Source organism: Danio rerio, chromosome 4 (genome assembly GCF_052040795.2).
Source record: "Danio rerio strain M-AB ecotype USA chromosome 4, GRCz13ab, whole genome shotgun sequence".
In the NCBI taxonomy this organism is placed as follows: Eukaryota; Metazoa; Chordata; class Actinopteri; order Cypriniformes; family Danionidae; genus Danio; species Danio rerio.
The window spans coordinates 48,836,239-48,858,268 of NC_141024.2; the positions used below are offsets into that span (position 1 = coordinate 48,836,239).

General features: G+C 35.6%; 1 protein-coding gene and 1 long non-coding RNA gene across 3 annotated transcripts; one reads left to right on the plus strand and one right to left on the minus strand.

Annotated features, from left to right (window-relative positions):
• Nucleotides 1-1,998: 1,998 nt before the first annotated feature.
• On the minus strand, nt 1,999-21,694 carry LOC101884770 (uncharacterized). The gene is made up of 7 exons (XR_015942812.1): nt 21,528-21,694; nt 18,176-18,736; nt 17,285-17,446; nt 14,061-16,870; nt 11,760-11,819; nt 8,263-10,463; nt 1,999-8,099 (listed from the first exon to the last, which is right to left on the minus strand). It is a non-coding gene; the product is annotated as an uncharacterized LOC101884770 (long non-coding RNA).
• Nucleotides 13,294-19,252, plus strand: LOC141381663 (uncharacterized). Of its 2 annotated transcripts, XM_088650468.1 has the most exons (6): nt 13,294-13,653; nt 14,572-14,884; nt 16,509-16,941; nt 17,303-17,512; nt 18,204-18,489; nt 18,536-19,252. In XM_088650468.1, the coding sequence occupies exons 2-6, from the start codon at nt 14,796-14,798 to the stop codon at nt 18,772-18,774; spliced, it is 1,257 nt and encodes a 418-aa protein (XP_088506594.1). In that variant the 5' UTR covers nt 13,294-13,653; nt 14,572-14,795; the 3' UTR covers nt 18,775-19,252. The 2 variants fall into 2 exon arrangements, with proteins under 2 accessions (XP_088506594.1, XP_088506593.1); XM_088650467.1 differs by having other exon boundaries at nt 13,310-13,653; nt 18,204-19,252.
• Nucleotides 21,695-22,030: the final 336 nt, after the last annotated feature.

Below are 22,030 nucleotides of genomic sequence, written 5' to 3' on the forward strand. Positions count from 1 at the left end.
CTAATTCATGCTAGAATCATGCTAACAACATGCTAATTGATGCTAGAATCATGCTAATTCAAGCTAAAATATTGCTAGTAACATGCTAATTCATGCTAGAATCATGCTAACAACATGCTAATTCATGCTAGAATCATGCTAACTCATGCTAGAATCATGCTAACAACAGGCTAACTCATGCTAGATTCTTGCTAGTAACATGCTAACTCATGCTAGAATCATGCTAACAACGTGCTAATTCATGCTAGAATCATGCTTGTAACATGCTAATACATGCTAGAATCGTGCTAACAACATGCTAATTCATGCTAGAATATTGCTAGTAACATGCTAATTCGTACTAGAAACATGCAAATAACTTGCTAATTCATGCTAGAATCATGCTAGTCACATGCTAATTCATGCTAGAATCATGCTAGTCACATGCTAATTTATGCTAGAATCATGCTAGTCACATGCTAATTCATGCTAGAATCATGCTAGTCACATGCTAATTCATGCTAGAATCATGTTAACAACATGCTAATTCTTGCTAGAATCATGCTAGTAACATGCTAATTCATGCTAAAATCATGCTACTCACATGCTAATTCATGCTAGAATCATGCTAACAACATGCTAATTGATGCTAGAATCATGCTAATTCAAGCTAAAATATTGCTAGTAACATGCTAATTTATGCTAGAATCCTGCTAACAACATGCTAATTCATGCTAGAGTCATGCTAACTCATGCTAGAATCATGCTAACAACATGCTAACTCATGCTAGATTCATGCTAGTAACATGCTAACTCATGCTAGAATCATGCTAACAACGTGCTAATTCATGCTAGAATCATGCTAGTAACATGCTAATACATGCTAGAATCGTGCTAACAACATGCTAATTCATGCTAGAATCGTGATAACAACATGCTAATTCATGCTAGAATATTGCTAGTAACATGCTAATTCATGCTAGAATCATGCTAGTAACATGCTAATTTATGCTAAAATCGTGCTAGTAACATGCTAATTCATGCTAGAATCATGCTAACAACATGTTAATTCATGCTAGAATCATGCTAATTCATGCTAAAATCATGCTACTAACATGCTAATTCACGCTAAAATCATGCTAGTAACATGCTAGTTCATGCTAGAATCATGCTAACAACATGTTAATTCATGCTAGAATCATGCTAATTCATGCTAAAATCATGCTACTAACATGCTAATTCACGCTAAAATCATGCTAGTAACATGCTAGTTCATGCTAGAATCATGCTAACAACATGCTAATTCATGCTAGAATCATGCTAGTAACATGCTAATTCATGCTAGAATCATGCTAACAACATGCTAATTCATGCTAGAATCATGCTAGTAACATGCCAATTCATGCTAGAATCGTACTAACAACATGCTGATTCATGCTAGAATCATGCTAGTAACATGCTAATTCGTACTAGAAACATGCTAATAACTTGCTAATTCATGCTAGAATCATGCTAGTAACATCCTAATTCATGCTAACAACATGCTAATTCATGCTATAATCATGCTAGTAACATGCTAGAACCATGCTAGTAACATGCCAATTTAAGCAAGAACCATTCTAATAACATGCTAATTCATGCTAGAATCATTCTAGTAACATGGTAATTGATAGTAAAATCATGCTATTATGCTAATTCATACTGAAATTATGCTAATAACATGCTAATTTGTAGTAGATTTATACTCAAAACATGCTAACAACATGTTAATTCAAACTATGAACATGCTAACAACATGCTAGAATCCTGTTAACACGTTAATTTGTACTAAAATCCTGCCAATAATCTTCTAACCCATACTTTTATCATGTTAACAACATCTGCAGTGAAAAAATGTTAACATCATGCTAATTTGTGATAGAATCATGCTAACAATAGGCTAATTTAGTATCTGTATATTTGAAAGTTTTTGTCACTGAATTAACAATTTTGCATAAATCAATAAAGACAGTCAAGTAATTCCACACAGCATAATATTTTATTAAATTAATGTTTTGGATCGCCTTAGTCTGGAACCTCCCCCTAAGCATAGCCATTGAGTGTAAAATGCTCCAAAATGGCTTACTTTTGGGATCACTGGTACACACAAGCCTTTCCACCACGTCAAGGTGGCGATCCTTGGAAAGGACATTCACTCACCATTCATTCTTTATCTAATACATTCAAACACAGACACACACAGACAGACAGTCTATAATAACACATTCACACACACATGCACACAAGAAGACAATGTGAACAGCTTAGTATAATTTGCATTTATTATGATTATTATTTCAATAAGTTATCTAACTATATTACAGAAAAGCTTAATAAGACGTATGCAGTTTTTTCTATATTTGATGTATCTATTCTAAAACACAATACACAGGATCATGATAGCTGTAATATGTCTGTAGAACTCCTGCTCTTACATTTGAGTGTGCGCTGCTTATGAAAACAGGATCAAGAAGAGTGTTGTTTTCTGTTGTTCCGGTGCTGATGAGTTGTGTGTATCCTTTATCATGAAACAAATTGAGAATGGGTTTGTTGCAACGGGACAGCTGATCTTCATTGAAGTCTCCACACACTATAACAGGCTTGATGTTCAGAATCTCCAGAGAAGTCAAAAGGCCATTGAGATTGAGCAAAAACTCTGATAGTTGGTAACTGGGTGGTCTGTAGATCACTGCAAGAAGTGCTTGTTTGGGGGTTTCTATCTTCAAAACCAGATATTCCAAATCTGTAACATTCTGGATATACATCATAGGACGAGCTTGAAAGATGTTCTTCACATATATGGCTACACCACCACCACTCTTGTTCGCTAAATGTGCATAGTTTGTGTAGGATGAATGCCTGTTGCGCTTGTACATGGTGTATCCATCCAGCTGGAGATATTCAGGAACACAGGAGCCAGATAGATGCGTTTCACTGAGACACAATATGTCTGCCAATAAAAGTTCATGGTGGCATTTTAAATCATCCATGTGACACTGAAGACCTTCTGTGTTATGGTGAATGATTTTAAGTGCTGAATTTAGGTTTGAATCCTGCAATAAATCTAAGATGGGCTGAAAATTGTGAAAATCAGCTTTTGGCATGCTCTCCAAGGAGGTGCGTATTTCTGGATCACAGAAAATTTTATTTTCATTAAAATCGATAATGTGCAATCCGCTGAGTGTTGTTGTTCTGCTGAGTGCAACGTACGCCATGCCAGGTTCAAATACATGTTTCAGAGATACAACGGCACAATCAGTTGTCATTCCTTGCACTTTATGTATGGTGCAAGCAAAAGCAAGTTTCATGGGAAATTGTCTACGAATTGTTCCTTTTCTTTTTAGTGGTTCTTCTAATCTCTCAATATAGACAATATTGTCATCTCCAGGTGCTTTGTTACGATGTTTTTGTCCAGCATTCACATCATCCAAATGCAAACCAATTAAGTGCACAAACGGAACATCATCTCGGTTCAGAGTTGTTATTTTTGCTACCTTTCCAAAAGTACCATTCACCAGACCATCTTCTACATCAATATTTCTAATAAGCATTACTCGTACACCGATAGCAATCTGTAGTGTATCAACAAGATCACGTTTGTCACCTTTTAGTGGTACACCTTGGCGCTTCATTTCACCCGTTCGTGGATCTTTTTTGTAATCATTCGCATAAACTGTGATAATTTCAGAAAAACGTGACGATATGACTGCTGTGTTGTGACTATCTACCTCTTTATTAGTTGCATAGATGTGTAGAGCATCAGAGGGACACTCTTCAGGGGCAGATTTTATGACAGCTTCTAACATACATTTGTCTGCATCAGTTAGCTTCTCGTGTTTCTGTTTTATTCTAAGACGGTTAAGAAGTTCAGCATATGAAAGATCCTCTCTTTGTCTCATTATCTGTGTCAGCGTTATCATTTGAAAATGATCTTTCCAGAAGTCCAACACATGCTCCTCATAAACACAAAGTGGTTTTGCTCTTCCCAGTGGTGGAAGCTGGTAAAAATCACCAACACAGAGTACAGACAGACCACCAAAAGGTTTCTGATTTCCCTTAATTTGTTGAAGTCTCCAGTTTACATAGGCAAATAACTGCTTTGACACCATCGATATTTCATCAATAATTAAAATGTGTGCATTAGAAAGATCTGCTCTGATTTCATCTAAAATGTTTCCCAGACCTTGATATGGAGGCTTCAAGCTTCTTGGCAGCTTTAGAAGACAGTGCAGTGTTTTACCAGAGATGTTAAAGGCTGCAGTACCCGTGAATGCAGTTAAAAGAACAGTAGTTTTGGAAATGTCAGTATTCTCTTGCATACATGGAAGCCTACGCAGTATTTTGGATGCTTCTGCATAAATAGATTTAACAACATGTGATTTGCCCACACCGGCTCCTCCATTAAGAAAGTAGAGAAACTGTTGTGGTTTTTCACCGGAAACGCATCTTTTGCACCAGTCCCGCACAGCATAAAATATGGAAGCTTGTGTTTGGTTCAAGCTCTGATACATTTTGCGAATCTGTGCAGTATTTAGTTTGGCAGCCTCCATAAGCAGCATAGCTGTGTTACTGACAGAGCTGGATGCAGTGTATTCAGGAATGTCATCTTGTTCATTAACTTCATTAGGATCAATAGGTTCTCGCTCCATAATGCTTTCCAATCGTATCAGTTCATTTGTCGGTGCCAATGTAGTCCATGCATCTTCAATTGGACCATTCTTTTCAAAATCTTCAATTGCCCTTTCTATATCCTCATTATGTTTTTCATATTTTTCACGGTTTTCACTTACAATGTTGTAAACACGCTGCACTTCATCACTTCCTGGTAGTTTTACTGAAGCTAATGCATAAAAGGTTTGATATGTTGGGAATCGTGCACATTTCAACTGGCTATCTGTACGATATGGCAAGTAGAGTTTTAGCAGAGTTCCATAGAATTTTTCTGGATCTTTTTTCTCTGAAAATCGAGCAAATCTAATAACAGCAGGCTTTCCCCTTGTCCTTTTCTGTATGTGTCCCAATTTATTTTGAAGTGGCAAAACATTTTTTCGCTTTGTTTGTCCTGCATAAACAATGCGGTACTCACTGGCAAATTCAGCCATGCACATGTTCTCGAATTCAGGTCTGTTTGGTCTGGCCTTGTACTTGTCTGGCAGTCCAGTCATCCAGACATTCTCTACATCATCATCCATATTCTGCAAGTATTTCATGGGTAAACTCATTTTTACAGCATTGTCATCCGTTGGAATGAATATGACAGCACGTGATGATGATTTCAACTTCAGGCTGCATGTGCGAGCAACTGCCTCTTGAGCACTGACTTCTCTGTTCTTTGAATAGGCATTCATGACCTTTTTCATGCATTCACGGTCAGACAAGTCATCATGGCTCGACCCTCTTATAACAGTTTTTAAGTAATCGCTCATCTCATGTTCAGCTTTTGAAATGTATGACAGCATGTACATGATGCAGCTGTAGGGGTTCAGAATGAATTGTATATCCATATTTGCATTCCAGGCTCTTAATAGTAGTGGATTATAGCCGTTAACCCAGCAGTCCTGTGGTCGTCTCTCCATAACTATTACACTTGATTTAGAAAGAGCGTCAATGTGATTCTCATAATCCTCATAAGTCATGTTTACTTGATTAAGTAAATCTGTTACGTTTTCAAAACTCTTAGTTGAGTCATTCAGTAGATCCCACACTTTCTGAAGCTCAGCTTTAGCATTTTTGGCATTAAAAGGATGATTTTTCTCTGTTGATTCATCTTGTTCATTTGATTGATTTTCTGGAGGAGGTCTGGGACGAGTTATCATAGTCCTATTAATTGGTGGTTTAGGAAATCCAAATCGGCAATGCTTATTGTTTTTTCTGCAAGATTTGGAGTGGTTACGGCTGTGCATCTGCACCTCACTTACAATTCTATGCAATTCTGGGTCTTTGATTACATCTGGTAATTTGCATGAAATGTATTTATCTATGAAATCACAAACCACCTGATCTTGATCATGTTCAAACTCTGGAGCATCTTTTACCCAAAATAAACAATGAATGTGTGGAGAGCCACGAAGTTGAAACTCTACTCTGTAAAAAAAGTCAATAACCTCACCAACAGGTTGAGCAGGTGACATGATTAAATCTCTCATTAAGGCCTCAACACGTTTTTCAAACATTCTCATGGCTGTTACTGGGTTGCTTTTCAAGATTTCACATTTTTCTGACCAGTCTAAATCAGCAAAGTTTACAGTTTCACGCTGTTGTGTTTTAATGGCAGTAATCACTTCAGGCCATCTCATTTCAGCAGCACTAAATGTACAGAAAAATGTTGGAGTGCCCAGCTGCCTAAGCATAGCAAACAAATCACGAAGAGTTTTCTCCCAGTACGCTGGAGTCCCTCTTAATGGCTGCATAAAACGTGTTGCTTCCTTATTTAATACAAGTTTTTCTAACTCCCGTTTGTCCTGCAGCAGTGAACAGTTTATTCTTCGTCCATCACGGGTCATGGGTTTTGCTTTCCTCAGCTGGATAGACATACTAGATGTGGCCATTTGCATTTCGGTCACAAATTGTGCAAAGAAGATATAGTTAGTATCTCTTGCACAACGATTGTCTATAGAGAACAGTCTAGAATTAAAATACCTGCTAGGGGAAATATGTTTGGCTCTATGAGGCTCATCAAAGGTGTTCTTTCCGTCTGGAAACTGCACAGGAAATGCCATGGATTCGAGTTTAGGTACTTTAAAAATGCTTACAGGTGTGTTTCCTTGAGCTGGGGCAATACAAAATATCCCATCATCATAGGACAATAGCTGCTGAGCAAGATCTGGAGGTTGAAGACATGTATCCAAAGCAAGACCTCTTGATTGTTCTTCTGCAGTGGTCTCAGTGTCATCATTTTGCACATTCTCATTGCTCTGTTCTTCAATGTTCTCATTTTGGCTGCCATCTTCAATATTCATTTCATCCTCTTCACGCTCACTAAACATTTCTTCTTCAAAAAGTGCTGCATTAATGCATATATTTTTATATTCTGAATGGACTTCTTTCAGTTTTTTTAAAGCAGACAAAACTTTATGCATGTTTAAAGTCTGAAACTGATAGTGACCCTGGTAGCATAGACGTCTTTTCAGTTTCACTGTTAGCAGCTGTGATTCATTTCTTGGTCTAGGTAAACTATTCACTGTTGTTTCTACTTCAGATGGAACAGAAATTACAGCTCCTTTAATTGCTCTCTGTTGACCTTTAGGAAGAGTTAAAATTTTAGCAAATGGAATGTATTTTGCAATAACATGTCTTTCTAGGATATTCAAATTACAAAGTTCTGAGGGAATGGGAAAAAACTGAAGCTTGTTGACTACAGCAATATCTGGCATTTGACCTGTTAAAAGGGTCGTATGACAGCAATGACAGATCCACTCTGTTGTCATGTCTTCCAAGTTACATTGATCTGAACAGTTGGAGCTGTTGTGTACATAGTTCGCAGTCAAACAAAGTGAAACCAGTTCTGGATTCTTTTGATACTTCTCTCGATCACATCTACGTACTTGATTTAAGAAGAGTGCTCTGGCACAGCATGTGCAGACATAAGTTGGACCCTGTTTTATAACATCTCTGAACATATTTAAGGCAGTTACCATGACTGGATCTATGTCAGGCTGAATATTTAGTAACATTTCTGTTTGCTGGCGTATCAGAAACATTTTTTTGTATTTACATTGTATGCCCTGTGCGCAGTGCACTTTGTGAAGAGCCTTAAGTTTAGACATTTTTTCATTTTTTTTCAAATTTTTAGATTTGAATAAATTATAATTGTTCTGGCGAGCCCTAAACTGTGCATCACATTGATAACGTTGCTTAAATTGTTTTTTTCTTTTTTCATAAAAAAGAGGATCATTTTTGCATCTGTTTCTATAGTGTTCCCTTTGCCTTTGCCTAAAATCTGGATAATTTAAATATCTATTAACAAGATATTGCACGTGTTGTTCCTTATATTTGGCATTGTTTCTATAATTTTCCTTTATATAGTGCTTTTGTCTCTCCCTGAATTGATCGTCAGTCCTGTATTTTTGAATTATATAGTGCTTTTGTCTCTCCCTGAATTGATCATCAGTCCTGTATTTTTGAATTATAGAATACTTTTTTCTCTCCCTGAATTGATCATCAGTCCTATATTTTTGAATTATAAAATGCTTTTGTCTCTCCCTGAATTGATCATCAGTCCTGTATTTTTGAATTATATAATACTTTTGTCTCTCCCTGAATTGATCATTTGTCCTGTACTTTTGAATTATATAATTCCTTTGTCTCTTTCTAAATTGTTCATTATTTATGTAATTTAACATTATTTTACTTTTTTTCCTATTTCTGTATTGTTCATCATTCCTGTACTTGCTAATTGCATTACTTTTTTTTCTCTCTCTATTTTCATTAATTTCATAGTTGCTTTTCATAGCTTTTTTGTGCTGCTCTCTGTAAATCATGTTGTTCCAATAGCTGTTTTTCATGGCTTGTTTATGTTTTTGTCTGTATTCACTACTTGTTTTATACACGTAATCCTTACTTGCATTCTGTATTTTTGTATAATTATCTTGTCTCTGAGCCATTATTTTGCGCCTTTTGTTGCAATAAAACTTTTGCCTTTGAGCTTTATTCAGTTTTTTTGGTTTCTCAAATGTCAACGGTGAATGTATTTGATTTGAAGCTGACAAAGCCAACTGACAAGTTGACGAGATGTCATGAGAAAACTCACTTAATACGTTGGGTTTTAATCTGCCCTGATTATTAGTGAAGGTAGTTACAACATTAATTTTATCTTGATAAGTTGAATGGGACAGTTCATTAGCTACATCATCTTCAGGCTCATGGCACTCCTCTGAGACTTCCGTGTGGAAATAATTTCCAGTAATTTCAATGAACGACACAGGTAAAAGATCAAACTGTTCTTGATCACTCAACTGCAAACACCCCTGAAACAACTGAAGTAGTTTCTCTACCATGGCTTTTAAATGAAGAAAGGTCAACATCACGGCTGTGCCTGATTTTTCACCAGTATACTTGCCATCTGGTGTTCTACTGTGAGAATCAAAATAGCCAAACCTCCCTGTGCGATCTCTAAAAACAGCAATGCATGAGCCTCCACAGAGCAGCAATGCATCAGTTAAACCACTTTTAAGACACTGCAGTGTATTCTCAAGATTTTGATACTCTCCTAGAGCAGGTGTATCTTTCAGAAAACCAAACCTCTGAGGATGTTTTACAATGTTGTAACATCGGGAGTTTGTCTCAATTGTGCTCGGTAGCTCATCAAAATTTAAAAAATCATGTACAAACTGGCCTTTGTTCTGGAGAGATCGTTTGACACTACTATAAACTGCATCACCTTTCTGTAAGACACAATCTAGATCAGCACTCTGTAGCTGATTACTTTCATTGTGGACTGCTAGGAACATTAAGGCATTGCACGTACACTGCCGGTTTCTGGAGTTACTGTCGTACCTGACATCACTTTGACAGTGGGATGCTGTAACTGATAGAAAATCATTTTGAGTCTTATTGAATGTTTTTATCTGCTTAATTGTAGATTGTGAAAGATGATTTGGAGCCTTCTCAAAAGAAACGCATGGTATTCCTTCACGTTCAAGCACACGGCACTTCATTGGGACTTCTGAATGCACATCAGTTTCTGTAACTTCAATGAATGACACTGGTAAAAGATCAAATTGTTCTTGATCACTAAACTGGAAGCACCCTTGAAACAAAAGAAGTAGTCTCTCTACCATGTCTTTTAAATGGAAAAACGTCAACATCACAGCTGTCCCTGTTCTTTCACCTGTATACATGCCATCTGGTTTTCTGCAGTGAGAATCAAAGTAGCCAAACCTCCCTGAGCGATCTCTGAATACAGCGATACACAATCCTCCACACAGCAGCAATGCATGAGTCACATCATTTTTAAGACACTGCAGTGTATTCTCAAGATTTTCATACTCATCTAGGGCAGGTGTATCCTTTAGAAGCCCAGATCTTTGAGGATGTTTAAGAATGTCATACTGGTGAGCATTTGTCTGCATTGAGTTTGGTAGCTCATCAAAGTTTAAAAAACTATCGACAAACTGGCCTTTGCTCTGGAGCGATTGTTTGACAACAGTGTAAACTGCATCGCCTCTCTGTAAAATCCAGTCTAAGTCAAAACTCTTTAGCTCATTGCGTTCATTGTGGACTGCTAGGAACATCAATGAATTGCAAGTACACTGGCGGTTTCTAGAAAAACTACTGTACCTGTCATCGTTTTGGCAGTGGGATGCTGTAACAGACATAACGTATGCATCATTCTTACCTGATACAGAGCTGGCACTGCTACTGGTGCCAAATGAAGCTTCTCGTTTTCTGCGCTGTTTCTGAGATTCACTCCTCTTTCCTTTTTTTGGCATTGTGATGTTTCAAAACTGGCAATTAAGCAAATGCAGATGTGAAAGGATATGAGTACTAAAAATAGAGATATGTACTAGTAGGTAAAAGGTCACAACGAAATGTAAAATATATGATGTATAACAAGATACAGTAAGTATTACTTATTGTGAAGTTATATCAATCAAAAATGATTGTTGACTCCAAAAGAGTTGATATTCAATGTTGGTGAAATCTGAAAATTATCTTCTCTCTTTTCTTAATCAGTAGTAGTTCTTACCTCAGTTTGATGTTTACTTTGAGCTTTTCACAGGCAATCAACTTTTTTACTGTCAAATAATTTTCAGAATCAAGAGTTTTTCACAGTCAAGAGTTTTTGGTTTCAAAGAGTTTGAGATTTGTTCTGGCTTTTTCTTTTTGAGATGCAATTGCAAGCACGCATTAGCATTTGGGATTTTGCATGTTGGATTGCGTTTTGGGTGGTAATATATTTGGGTCGCAGGCAAGCAAAGCAGCAAGCAGTGCAGCAGCGTTTTGGGTTTTTGGCAGCCAGCAAGTTTTTGGTTTTCGGAAGAGAAAGAATGGAATGAGCAAGAGGTGGAGATTGAAGCAATACAAAGTTTTGAGTGAAAAATGATTACAAAGGTATAGATAGGACAGGATAGTAAAGGACAGTAAAGGACACAACCACACCAAGACACACACACACACACACACACAGACACACAAATAGTTAATAACATTCTTTATACACGGTTGCATTTGATTTACAAAATGATCAGCTAAACGTGAAATATGTTAACAGCTAATTACTAAATAATACTACTAATAATAATATATAATAACAATAATAATATATAATGTCAATAATTTCATAATGATTACTTATTGAATTGAGGGAGGAAAATTAATACTAAATAAATAAATAAAAGTCATTAAGTAGATGGTTGAAAAATAGTTCTTACATAGACAGTAATAAAGATGTCCAACTGCTGTTATAAAAGAGACAATTTTGTTTACACAATCTGATACATTAAGTCTTCGAGACATTGGTGTTACTTAGCATTACATGTTTATATGGACTGTAAATGGTAGATAATTATGATGGCAATGTCTATGTAGAACTTACAGTACATGTACAATAAATTAAAATTTAAACAGATAATGTGTAACATGTAAAATGATACTTGCAAAGAAGGCCAATGCAGCCACAATCCCATGAAAAACATTTATTAAATCAAAGAAATATCTAAGACGATTCAGAATTTTCACAGAAAAATTAAACAAATTAGTTGTAAATCACTACTAATGAGGTGAAAATGAACATTAATTACCTTAAGAAAGGTACTGGTGATCACTCTTCAGCTGGAAGAAGTGGTAGAGGACAACACAATCTAAAAGATGAGTAAAAAATAAGTAGATCAATAAATAAACAAATACAAACCTTGACAGTTACTGCCAAAACATTTAGTTAAAAGATAACTTGGAGCAGAGGGTGCAATGATCTGGTATACAAAGATATAGACATGGCACATTTATAGACAAGCAATAAAAAGAAAATAAAGAAATCATTATTATAGTTCACTGATATTAGTTTAAAGTTACAATATTATTATTCATGATTTTGCATAGAAAATTCTCTCTTGTTAAATTTGTACCACATCCACCTTGACAACAATTAGGTAACCAGTCACAGCTACACGTGATGAAGTCATTATGGCATTTGTGCTGTGAACATGATTATTTTGCTGGTTTATTATTTTATTTTTGGTCTCATTTCATCAGTAGTCAGAAAAAAAAATCTTTGAAATAATTGTACAGTAAGCTTTAAAATACCCTTGGTCTGTCTCAGACTTAGTTGAATTCAGTTTTTTATAGTTTAATAAAACACTTCTGTAAATTATTCATTTAGTTTCTTTTCAGCTTAGTCCCTTTATTAACCAGGGGTCGCCACAGCAGAAAGAACCGCCGACTTATCCAGCATTTATTTTAAGCAGGGGATGCCCTTTCAGCTGCAACTCATCACTGGGAAATATCCATGCACACCCATTCACACACACACACACACTACAGACTTTACCTATACCACATGTCTTTGGTCTGTGGGGGAAACCAGAGCACCTGGAGGAAACCCACGGCAACACGCGGAGAACATGCAAACTCCACACAGAAATGCCAACTGACCCAGCCGAGGCTCAAACCAGCGACCTTCTTGCTGTGAGGTGATCGTGCAACCCACTGCGTCACTTTAAATTATTGTTGCATCCATTTCATATTTACTCATATATATCATAGAATGTGAGATTACTTTAAATAAACAGATTAGCTAATAATGTTTTGTAATTACATTTAATGTCTCTTTTCAATTAAATTATATTTACTTGATGCAAAATGTGTTTGTTTCAAGTAGGAAAAAAATTCTTGATCACCACCTCTGCCTTATTTTGAGCCAGGAATAAATTGTATTGTTATTGTTAATATATAATGTCGAACCATTAGAATATTAAGTATACATAGACAGGAATTTATTGTATATCTGGCAATACATTTGTCATGCCAAAAACAAAACAAAACAATGATTGAATTGAAAAGGGAAAAACGTGGAGAAAAGGGAGATGTGCCAAATAATACACAGGGATGGATGAATATGTGTCTATTAAGATAAATATGTAAAGTTCCATTATTTGTCTGTCTGTTAGGCAGCACTTTAACTACTTTTGTGGTTTATGTGCTGCTTTCCTAAGGTTACATCAGGCTAAATTCTTATCACAGAATAAGAAATAAAATGTACAAAATGAGAATACTATGAAAATGCTTTTACTACATCTTATATAAAGGGTTAAGTTTTTACTGTCATCTGTTTGCGTTGCTTAGCAACGCTAGTAAACAAAGGAAAGACGAAGTGCGTGTAAATATCTACGTGCGATCCGCTAGGCCACGGATTCTCAATCCTGTTCTTGGAGATCTACCTTTCTGCAAATTTCAGTTGGTACCCATATCAAACACACCTGAACTAATTAATTAGGACCTGCATACCACTTGATAATTACAGGCAGATGTGTTTGATATGGGTACCAACTGAAATCTGCAGGAAGGTAGATCTCCAGGAACAGGATTGAGCACCCCTGCGCTAGGCCAAAGGCCTTTATGTATGGCGCCCTCTGGTTTCCCGTATGAATGAAATGGGCATGAAGCTCTAAGTTCATCGCCTCAGTATGGGTAAAAATGGTAAAATATCAAGTAAAGACATGAGAATCCATCAATATTTCATCAAATCTGGAGACTAACAGAAAAAATGCATACTTTTGGGATAAAAGTCAAGAGTTTATTTAGTGACAAACGACTGCATTTCTTTATAAAGCATATAACGTTAAGGGGTCAAACGTTATAAACTGAATTAATACTGTTTACATGGCAAAATAACGAACAGGAGGTATAAAATGCGAGTAAATTAGACTGAGGACAAAATTCGTCGCACACCATCCGGTATAGTTCCCTCACAAGACTAATTTAATAGTAATGCTTAATAACGATTTATTCGTTTCTCAAAAACAATTAGTTCATAATATATCTGTCTGAGTATAGCCAATTTAAGCACTCGTACGCATTTTTTTAACATTTAATTGAAAATTTACCTCAGAAATCGTTCCTAATGCGAGACCCAATGTGCGGACCATCGGACCGGATGATTAAGGACAGGTTATGGAAAATCCCAGCGGTCTCATTGGCCAGCTCTTATGTTTACGTTAAAATTTGTTTACCTTTTTTTTTTTTTTTTTTTAAAGAAATACCAAGGTATTTCGCAAACTTATCTTGCTTATATCTAAAAAATATTAGTACAAAATAAGGTACAATACATAATTATAAATATAAAAGATATCAACTAAAATTATAAGTATTGTTACTGATAAAACTCAAAACAAAATCGTAATAATTGTTTTGATAAGCATACAATCGTCTTTTAACACTCTAGTGACCAACGTAAAACATTACTCATTTAATAAGAGAATACATCAGTGTGATATTTTAATGAATTATGACCTCAGAAATGTTTCAATGTACTACATATAATGAATTTTAAATAACAATTAACATTACACGAATAAAATAAAAAATAAAAAAGACATGGATATCATTTGATAAAAGGTTTCCATCTGACGTCATGTCCCTTGGTGATGGATGCCTCGCTTCTGATTGGATGCGCCTCACTGTCAATCCACATGGACATCCATCTGACGTCATGTACCTTGGTGATGGATGTCTCGCTTCTGATTGGATGCGCCACATTGTCAATCAACATTTATTATATGAATAAAAATAATAAACAAAAATGCATGAACATCATTCGATAAAGGTTTCCATCTGACGTCATGAGCCTTGGTGATGGATGTCTCGCTTCTGACTGGATACACATCACTGTCAATTCTTTCAGTTGTACAACAGACAGCATACTTCTGAGGTGAGAGCTTTTTAATTCTTATTTAGCTTTTATATGATTATGATTACAGTATAATTAAATTATGATATTATACTATAAATTCTACAGATGCCTTTATAAAATAACATGGTTTTGTTTTTTGTTTTTAAATACCTCAGATAACACTTCTGTCCAGTCAAATCTTGTCAGAATACAGCTGGATGCGTAACGTTAAGTTTAATAATTATAGTATGATCATTTATACGCCAGGAATGGGGTTTTTAGTGTTTGAGGCAATTTTATCTAAATTAGTTTTTTACTTCATTCTTATTTTAATTTTAAAAAGTTAATGTGACTGAAATAAATAAGAAATTACCACTTCTTCAATAAAAATGCTGTGAAAAACTCTGCTAACTGTTACAGACTAGTCGTATAATTGAATAATACTCAATATTTCATTCAGCTGTGTTTGTGTTTAACTTTTTACTTCAAATAATGTTCATGTGACTTTTAATATCTATCCAGGAAGGTATAATAAATAATTTGATAGGTATTTTGAGCTGAAACTTTAGACACATTCTGAAGACACAAAAGACTTATCTTAAATCTTGAAAGCAGGCTGATGTTCACAGTGAACCCTTTACAAACTTCTTGTGTTATAATAAAATAAAAATTAAAAAAAACTTTAGAAAAATGCTCTATATAAATAAAACATTGCGTAATACTATATGCCCAATTTATAATAAAATATTAAAAAAATAACAGTGGCTTATATTTAACGGTGCTCTGAGTATCTGCACAGGTTAATACTCCTAAGAATAAAATGCATTATTTATTACTGGATTTTCAATGAATTGTATACTACACTGCAGACCTCGATGAAATCCCATACCAAGAATCTCAAAATCTAAAGAAATAAATAGAAATCTGTAAACTATAATAGTTTTTCTGACAGGATTTGATCTGATAGGAAGTGTTTTTTCCAGGTATTTTATCCTCGTTTTAACAATTACAGCATTATAACCTATATTGTCAGAGGCAGGACTAATATTGTGACGAGTTTCATAAAACAGTGCATCGATGGTATTCTGTAAAAATGTGTCAATTTATAATTATCCAATTGTTAATTCTGATATGCCAATATGATTATAGTTATACAGTACTATGCATGGGCAGACTGAGACAATGTTAGGTCAGGACATTCCACACCCACCTAGGGCATGATTTGGTAAAATTAACCATTACTGGTGACAAGTTTGGTAAATTATTGGTTTTAAAGAGTTTGACTCTTCATTGTATGCCAATTATTTTCCAATTGTCTTTATGCTTGAGATGTTAGGAAGGCCTTGATTTGGGCCTAGATTGTTAGACTTTGGCCATGCAAAATATTTAATAATCTTTAAAAAGCATAAATACCCCCCTCACAAAAAAAAAAAAACAACAATTTACTCCCCCCTTATATGCTTACAAATCTTTGAGTTTCTCTCTTCTATAAAACACAATATATGATATTTTGAAGGAGGATGTAGCACAACATTCCAGTCAAGACAAACAGATTTAGATTAATTGATATGTTTAATTGATGAATTGAGTTAAAAAGAAATGATAATTTATTCTACATAATATTTACAACTAATACAGAGTAACCTTTTTTTCTTATTCTTAGGATGGCAACACCGTACAGCCGCCCACCACCACTGCACATCACCTGTGTTAAAGTGCACAGTAGCCAAAAGGCTGTGACATTTATTAAACATGAAAACAAAATAATTGTTGACACCTACAAAGTCACATCTTTATGTGCCCTTACGGATGGTGATGCAGTTTATCTGTCCATAAAAAACGGCAGTGACCCTGAATTTGAAGAGGGACACTCATATATTGTAAAAAATGTAACCATCTCAAACAAATATGGCCGCCGATGTTTATTTGTAAATAAAGGCACCATCAAATTTAGGACGGCTCCGCTAGCCATAAGTGAGGAGGCTAAAAGAGCTGCAAGGGAGGCCCTCTGTCCTCCTTCACGACCTATAACAGGAGAGGAAGAGGATATCTTCAGTGAAACTGGGTACCTGAGTCTACGGGGGCAGTTAGAAAAAGTAAGTGAATTCATTCATTCATTCATTCATTCATTCATTTTCTTTTCGGGGTCGCTACAGCAGAATGAACCGCTAACTTATCCAGCATTTATTTTACGCAGCAGATGCCCTTCCAGCTGCCAGCCATCTCTGGAAAACATCCACTCATACACATATACACTCATTCACAACAGACAATTTACTCTACCCAATTCAGCTGTACCGCATGTCTTTAGACAGGCGATTTCTGCTAATGTTGACATTTCAAATCACCAAAACATACAGTCCGACTTAATGACAGTAAACTCTTGTGTCAGGATTAAGAAAAAAATAAATCAATAAATAAAAACACTATAGTACTTACCTTTTTGTCATTTTCCAGGTTGAAGTGCCTAGAATGACTCGCACTCACATACCGATCCTGGACCTGCGGATGAAATGTGGCTCCGTAGTACACGATGTCTCACTGTGGCGGGAAGAAGCACTTAACGAGCTCTATGTCGGGGACATCATTGAGCTCAGTCACCTGAAAGTAAACGGAAGACCAGATGGAAGAGCAAAATTCGACTCTTCTAATCACACAACTTTTAAGGTAAACATTATATGCTGCACATCTGTAATCCACACACATTTAAAAGTGTTAACCTTCAAGAGACATTAAAAATTTAGAAATGAAATGACATTGTTGCCTTAATAACGATTATAGTAGTGTCAGATGAACAGTGGATAAAACATCACAGAAGGCTGTTTGATTAAAATAACACGAAGAGTACAAATTAAACTTTTCCTTAAGTTTTTTTTTTCTGTTGTTCGCATTACATAAATTATTGGAAAATGTATACGAAAAAAATATATTTTTTCTACCAAAATGTAGTTCATCTGATGAATCTGAAAACCCTTATTTGCAATTAGTATATAGTATTGCACTTTTGAATAGTTTCTATAAAATACTGTATGTGCAAATCAATTTGGGATTTAACTTAATGAACTAGCTCATTTGCATTAAAGGCACAAGCAACAAAACAGCTATAATATCATTACAGCTCAAATTTCATATATAGAGAAAGGTATCATAAATAATCTGATGGGTATTTTGAGCCAACATTTTACAAAAACATTCGAGACACAAAAACTTATCTTAAACCTTGAAAAAAATTGATAAAATAGGCGCCCTTTATGATTTAAAAAAATATAACTTAATCCACAGAAAATACGGTTACTTTTATCAAATGCAAGTTGAATCTTTTCTACTAACCTTTTCTAAATTTTTTTTTGTTTTTCAGCTTATTGATAGGGATATCCAGGAGGCAGTTCTTGAGATCGTTGGAGTGTCAGAGATGCACGACAAGCTCATCCTCCTGGATAGCCATATGGATGAGTACATAGTGCCTGTACATTTCTATGCAGGCACTATTGAGGAGCTGGCAAACCAGCTCCCACTTCAATTAAAACTCAGGCACATCTGTGGAAGCGTCCTCCATGTGGAACCTGCCAGTGTGAAACAGGTCCCTCCAGATGTACCTCGTGGAGGATCTGCTGGTGTGGAACAGGTCCCTCCTGACGTACCTTGTGGAGGATCTGCTGGTGTGGATCAGGTCCCTCCTGACGTACCTAGTGGAGGATCTGCTGGTGTGGATCAGGTCCCTCCAGACGTTCCTAGTGGAGGATCTGCCAGTGTGGATCAGGTTCCTCCATATGTTCCCAGTGGAGGATCTGCTGATGCGGATCAGGGCCCTCCAGATGTTCACAGTGGAGGATCTGCTGACCCCAATCAGGTCCATCCAGAAGACACTCAGGACTCAATGGACTGCCTTTTCTAGGGTTTGTGAGGAAAGGTTCAAGGGGTGTTCATAAAACTCACCTTTTTAATCGTGACATGTATAATGAATAAAACTTTTTTTTGCCAGCTTATCACAACTGTCATTAGGTGTCACAAAGCAAAAAATAGGTTACGATGCATTTATGTCATGTTGTTATGAACGTGTTGCCATGTCACATTATGTAATTTTAGCATTTAAAATGGCATAACTGTGCTAATGACAGTTGTCATAAGCATGCATAAACTCTTTCATATACATATCGTGTCATGATTTTAAAGTTTTCATGACAGTCTAATGAACAACCCTCAAGTAAAGTTTCCAGTTTGCTTAATTTTCTCAATTAGGCTACAGTCATTTAAATTTGTTCTTTACAGTTCTGTTTTACCTTTGTTCTTTACGGTTTCTATTTTACATTAGGCTAGTTGAATTAAATATTTGAAACAATGTATGTGTATTTCGGTTTTGTTAACTAACACAATTATACAATTGTAATTAATAAAAAATTAAATGTGTGTAAATTGTTTATTTACCATTATAATTCTGCATTACATAGTAAGTCTAATCATTTTACACCATTAACTATCATAAAACTTTTTGAACTATATCAAACTGTCAAGTCAACCTTTTAGGTTTTAATAATAATTATGTTTTCAATTATTTATGGCTACACCATTATCCATTTGCCAAATTCTCATCACCCACCTCCATCACGGCATACAGGGAACCGTAAGTGTGAATTCTTTCAAGCTTTATTAAAGTGAAGGTACATGCTGTAAAACATTACGTTATGTCAAACTGTGTTACAGTGCTGGTAGTGACGCACTTTTTTTTTTTTTTACATACCAAGTTCATAGAGGGACATGTATTGAAAGAAGCGAAAGGAATCAGTGTTCCTGGGTAGTGATTCTATAGTGTTTGTTGTTCCTGAGCAGTACTCGGCTCCCTGCACCCAATCATAAAACAAATTGTCTCATGGAAATCTGTAAAGTTCAGAGAGGGTGTAGTTTTATTTCAAATATTAGGTACCCTTAACAGTTTTTGTAATACTTTTCTTATAATAATCTAACTTCTCTAAATTTTATTTGATGTTAATTTAAGCCAATTTTTAAATCTGAGGTTTTAATTATTTCCATTGTACATCTGTTCACACATTGATCGAGGGTATATGCTGAGCTATTGTTTCTTCCCATATTGATAAACTACCGGTGAACAGTTATTGTGCCTTTTTCAATTTTATAGTGTTCCTTTTAAAGAATTGATGCTGTAATGTAATTAAAATGAGAGAGAGAGAGAGAGAGAGAAATACAGTTTCTGATATGGGAAAAAAAACATAATTGGGATTATTTTGGTCATATTGGTAATCGCGATTTACTTAAAACGATTATCAGTTGAAGTGAAAATTCGCCCTTCTGTGAATTTTTTTATATATAAATATTTTTCAAATTATGTTTAACGGAGGATTTTTTTTTTTTTTTTTACAGTATTTCCTATAATATTTTTTCATCTGGAGAAAAGGCTTATTTGTTTGGTTTCGGCTAGAATAAAAGCAGGATTAAATATTTTAAAATCTATTTTAATAGCTCAATATTATTAGCCCCTTTAAGCAATATATATTTTTGATTGTCTGCAGAAGAAACTTCTGTTAAACAATGACTTGCCTAATTACACTAATTAAGCATTTGAATGTCACTTTCAGCTGAATACTAGTATCTTAAAAATATCTAGTAAAAAATGACGTATTGTCATCATAGCAAAGATAAAATAAAATCAGTTATTAGAAATGAGTTATTAAATTTGTTATGTTTAAACTGTGCTTTAGGCATCTTCACTGTAAGAAATGCTTTTTTGCTAAAAAAAAAAAAAAATCCCTTCAGTCAAGAGCAGCGGGCAGAGATTTTCTCCATTTGTTGATTTATTAACAATAATTAAAAAGTCTCTTTGAGAATAGTGCGGCTCTGGTATGATTTCTCTTTCACATGTCTTACACATATATACTCAGCTATACATGATACTCAACTTGTTTGTTTATTACACAAACGAGGGTTAATATGAATAATAACTAAACTTCACGTTCTGGCACAAACGTGCATGTATTTGACCATTAAAGCACTCACATTAAGATGTGTATGCTCTGCATGTCTCCATGCGGCGCGCACACACCCAACAGCACGTGCTCTTTCAGCGCGCTGTCTCTTTAAGAATAGTGCGGCTCTGATATGGTTTCTCTTTCACATGTCTTCTACATATATACTCAAATATACAAGATACTCAACTTATTTATTACACAAACGAGGGTTATTATGAATATTCACTAAACTCCGCGTTCTGGCACAAATGTGCATGTATTTGACCATTAAAGCACTCACATTAAGATGGCTCCGAGGCTCGCACACACCCAACAGCACGTGCTCTTACGCGCTGTTAAAAATATAAAGGATTCGAACGTACATCAATGCATGATGCACATTCCGCGTTGCAAAAATTACAGCACATGGTTTTAGTCATTTTCACGTGGAACTGAGCTTTGCAGAGCAACAAATGTGTACAGCTTTAAACGGGGCGGTATATGATGCAATAATCGTTTATCTGGATTAATGTTTTTTTTATAATCATTATAAGTAAAAAACTAAATCGAATTTTCGATAAATTGCACAGACCTACTGAGAATTGTATACATTCTATAAATCAGCCACAATGCTGAAAAACACACCTGAGAAGGGGTGGCCCTTTTCAATAAAAAGATAGGCATATTGTCACACAAGTGCACACACAGACATATACACTTACACGCTTGGTGGTGGGCGATTGGTCCAGATTCACGGTGGCACTCCAGATTGACCATTAGGTCAACGTGAAATGTCCTGGTGCTGTCTTTGGTAAGTCCGCCCCGGGTCATAATGAAAGAGAAGCTCACTCAGCATCAGAGGGTTATTAACCTATTTAGCAGACGCGCCAAAGATAGTCACGTGTCACGCGCCAAATATGGTCTCACCTGTTTCAGCCTTGGTTTCAACCAGGTCCGGTGGTGACGTCATAGGGGCGGGTACATTTACTCTTCTCCACTAAAGCCTTCACCTCGTTTGGTGTTCAAACCAAGCTAAGATAGGCGCTGTTTTTCACATGGCAAGTTTTAATGTTCTTCATACATTTTCAGAGATTGAGTTGATCGTATGAGGCGCCATGTAGGATTTAAATCAGACTGTACCTATCAACACATAAAACACCTGTATATGCACCTATACATTACTCGCATATCAACCTATGTTCAAAACAACATTTATGAAACTTAC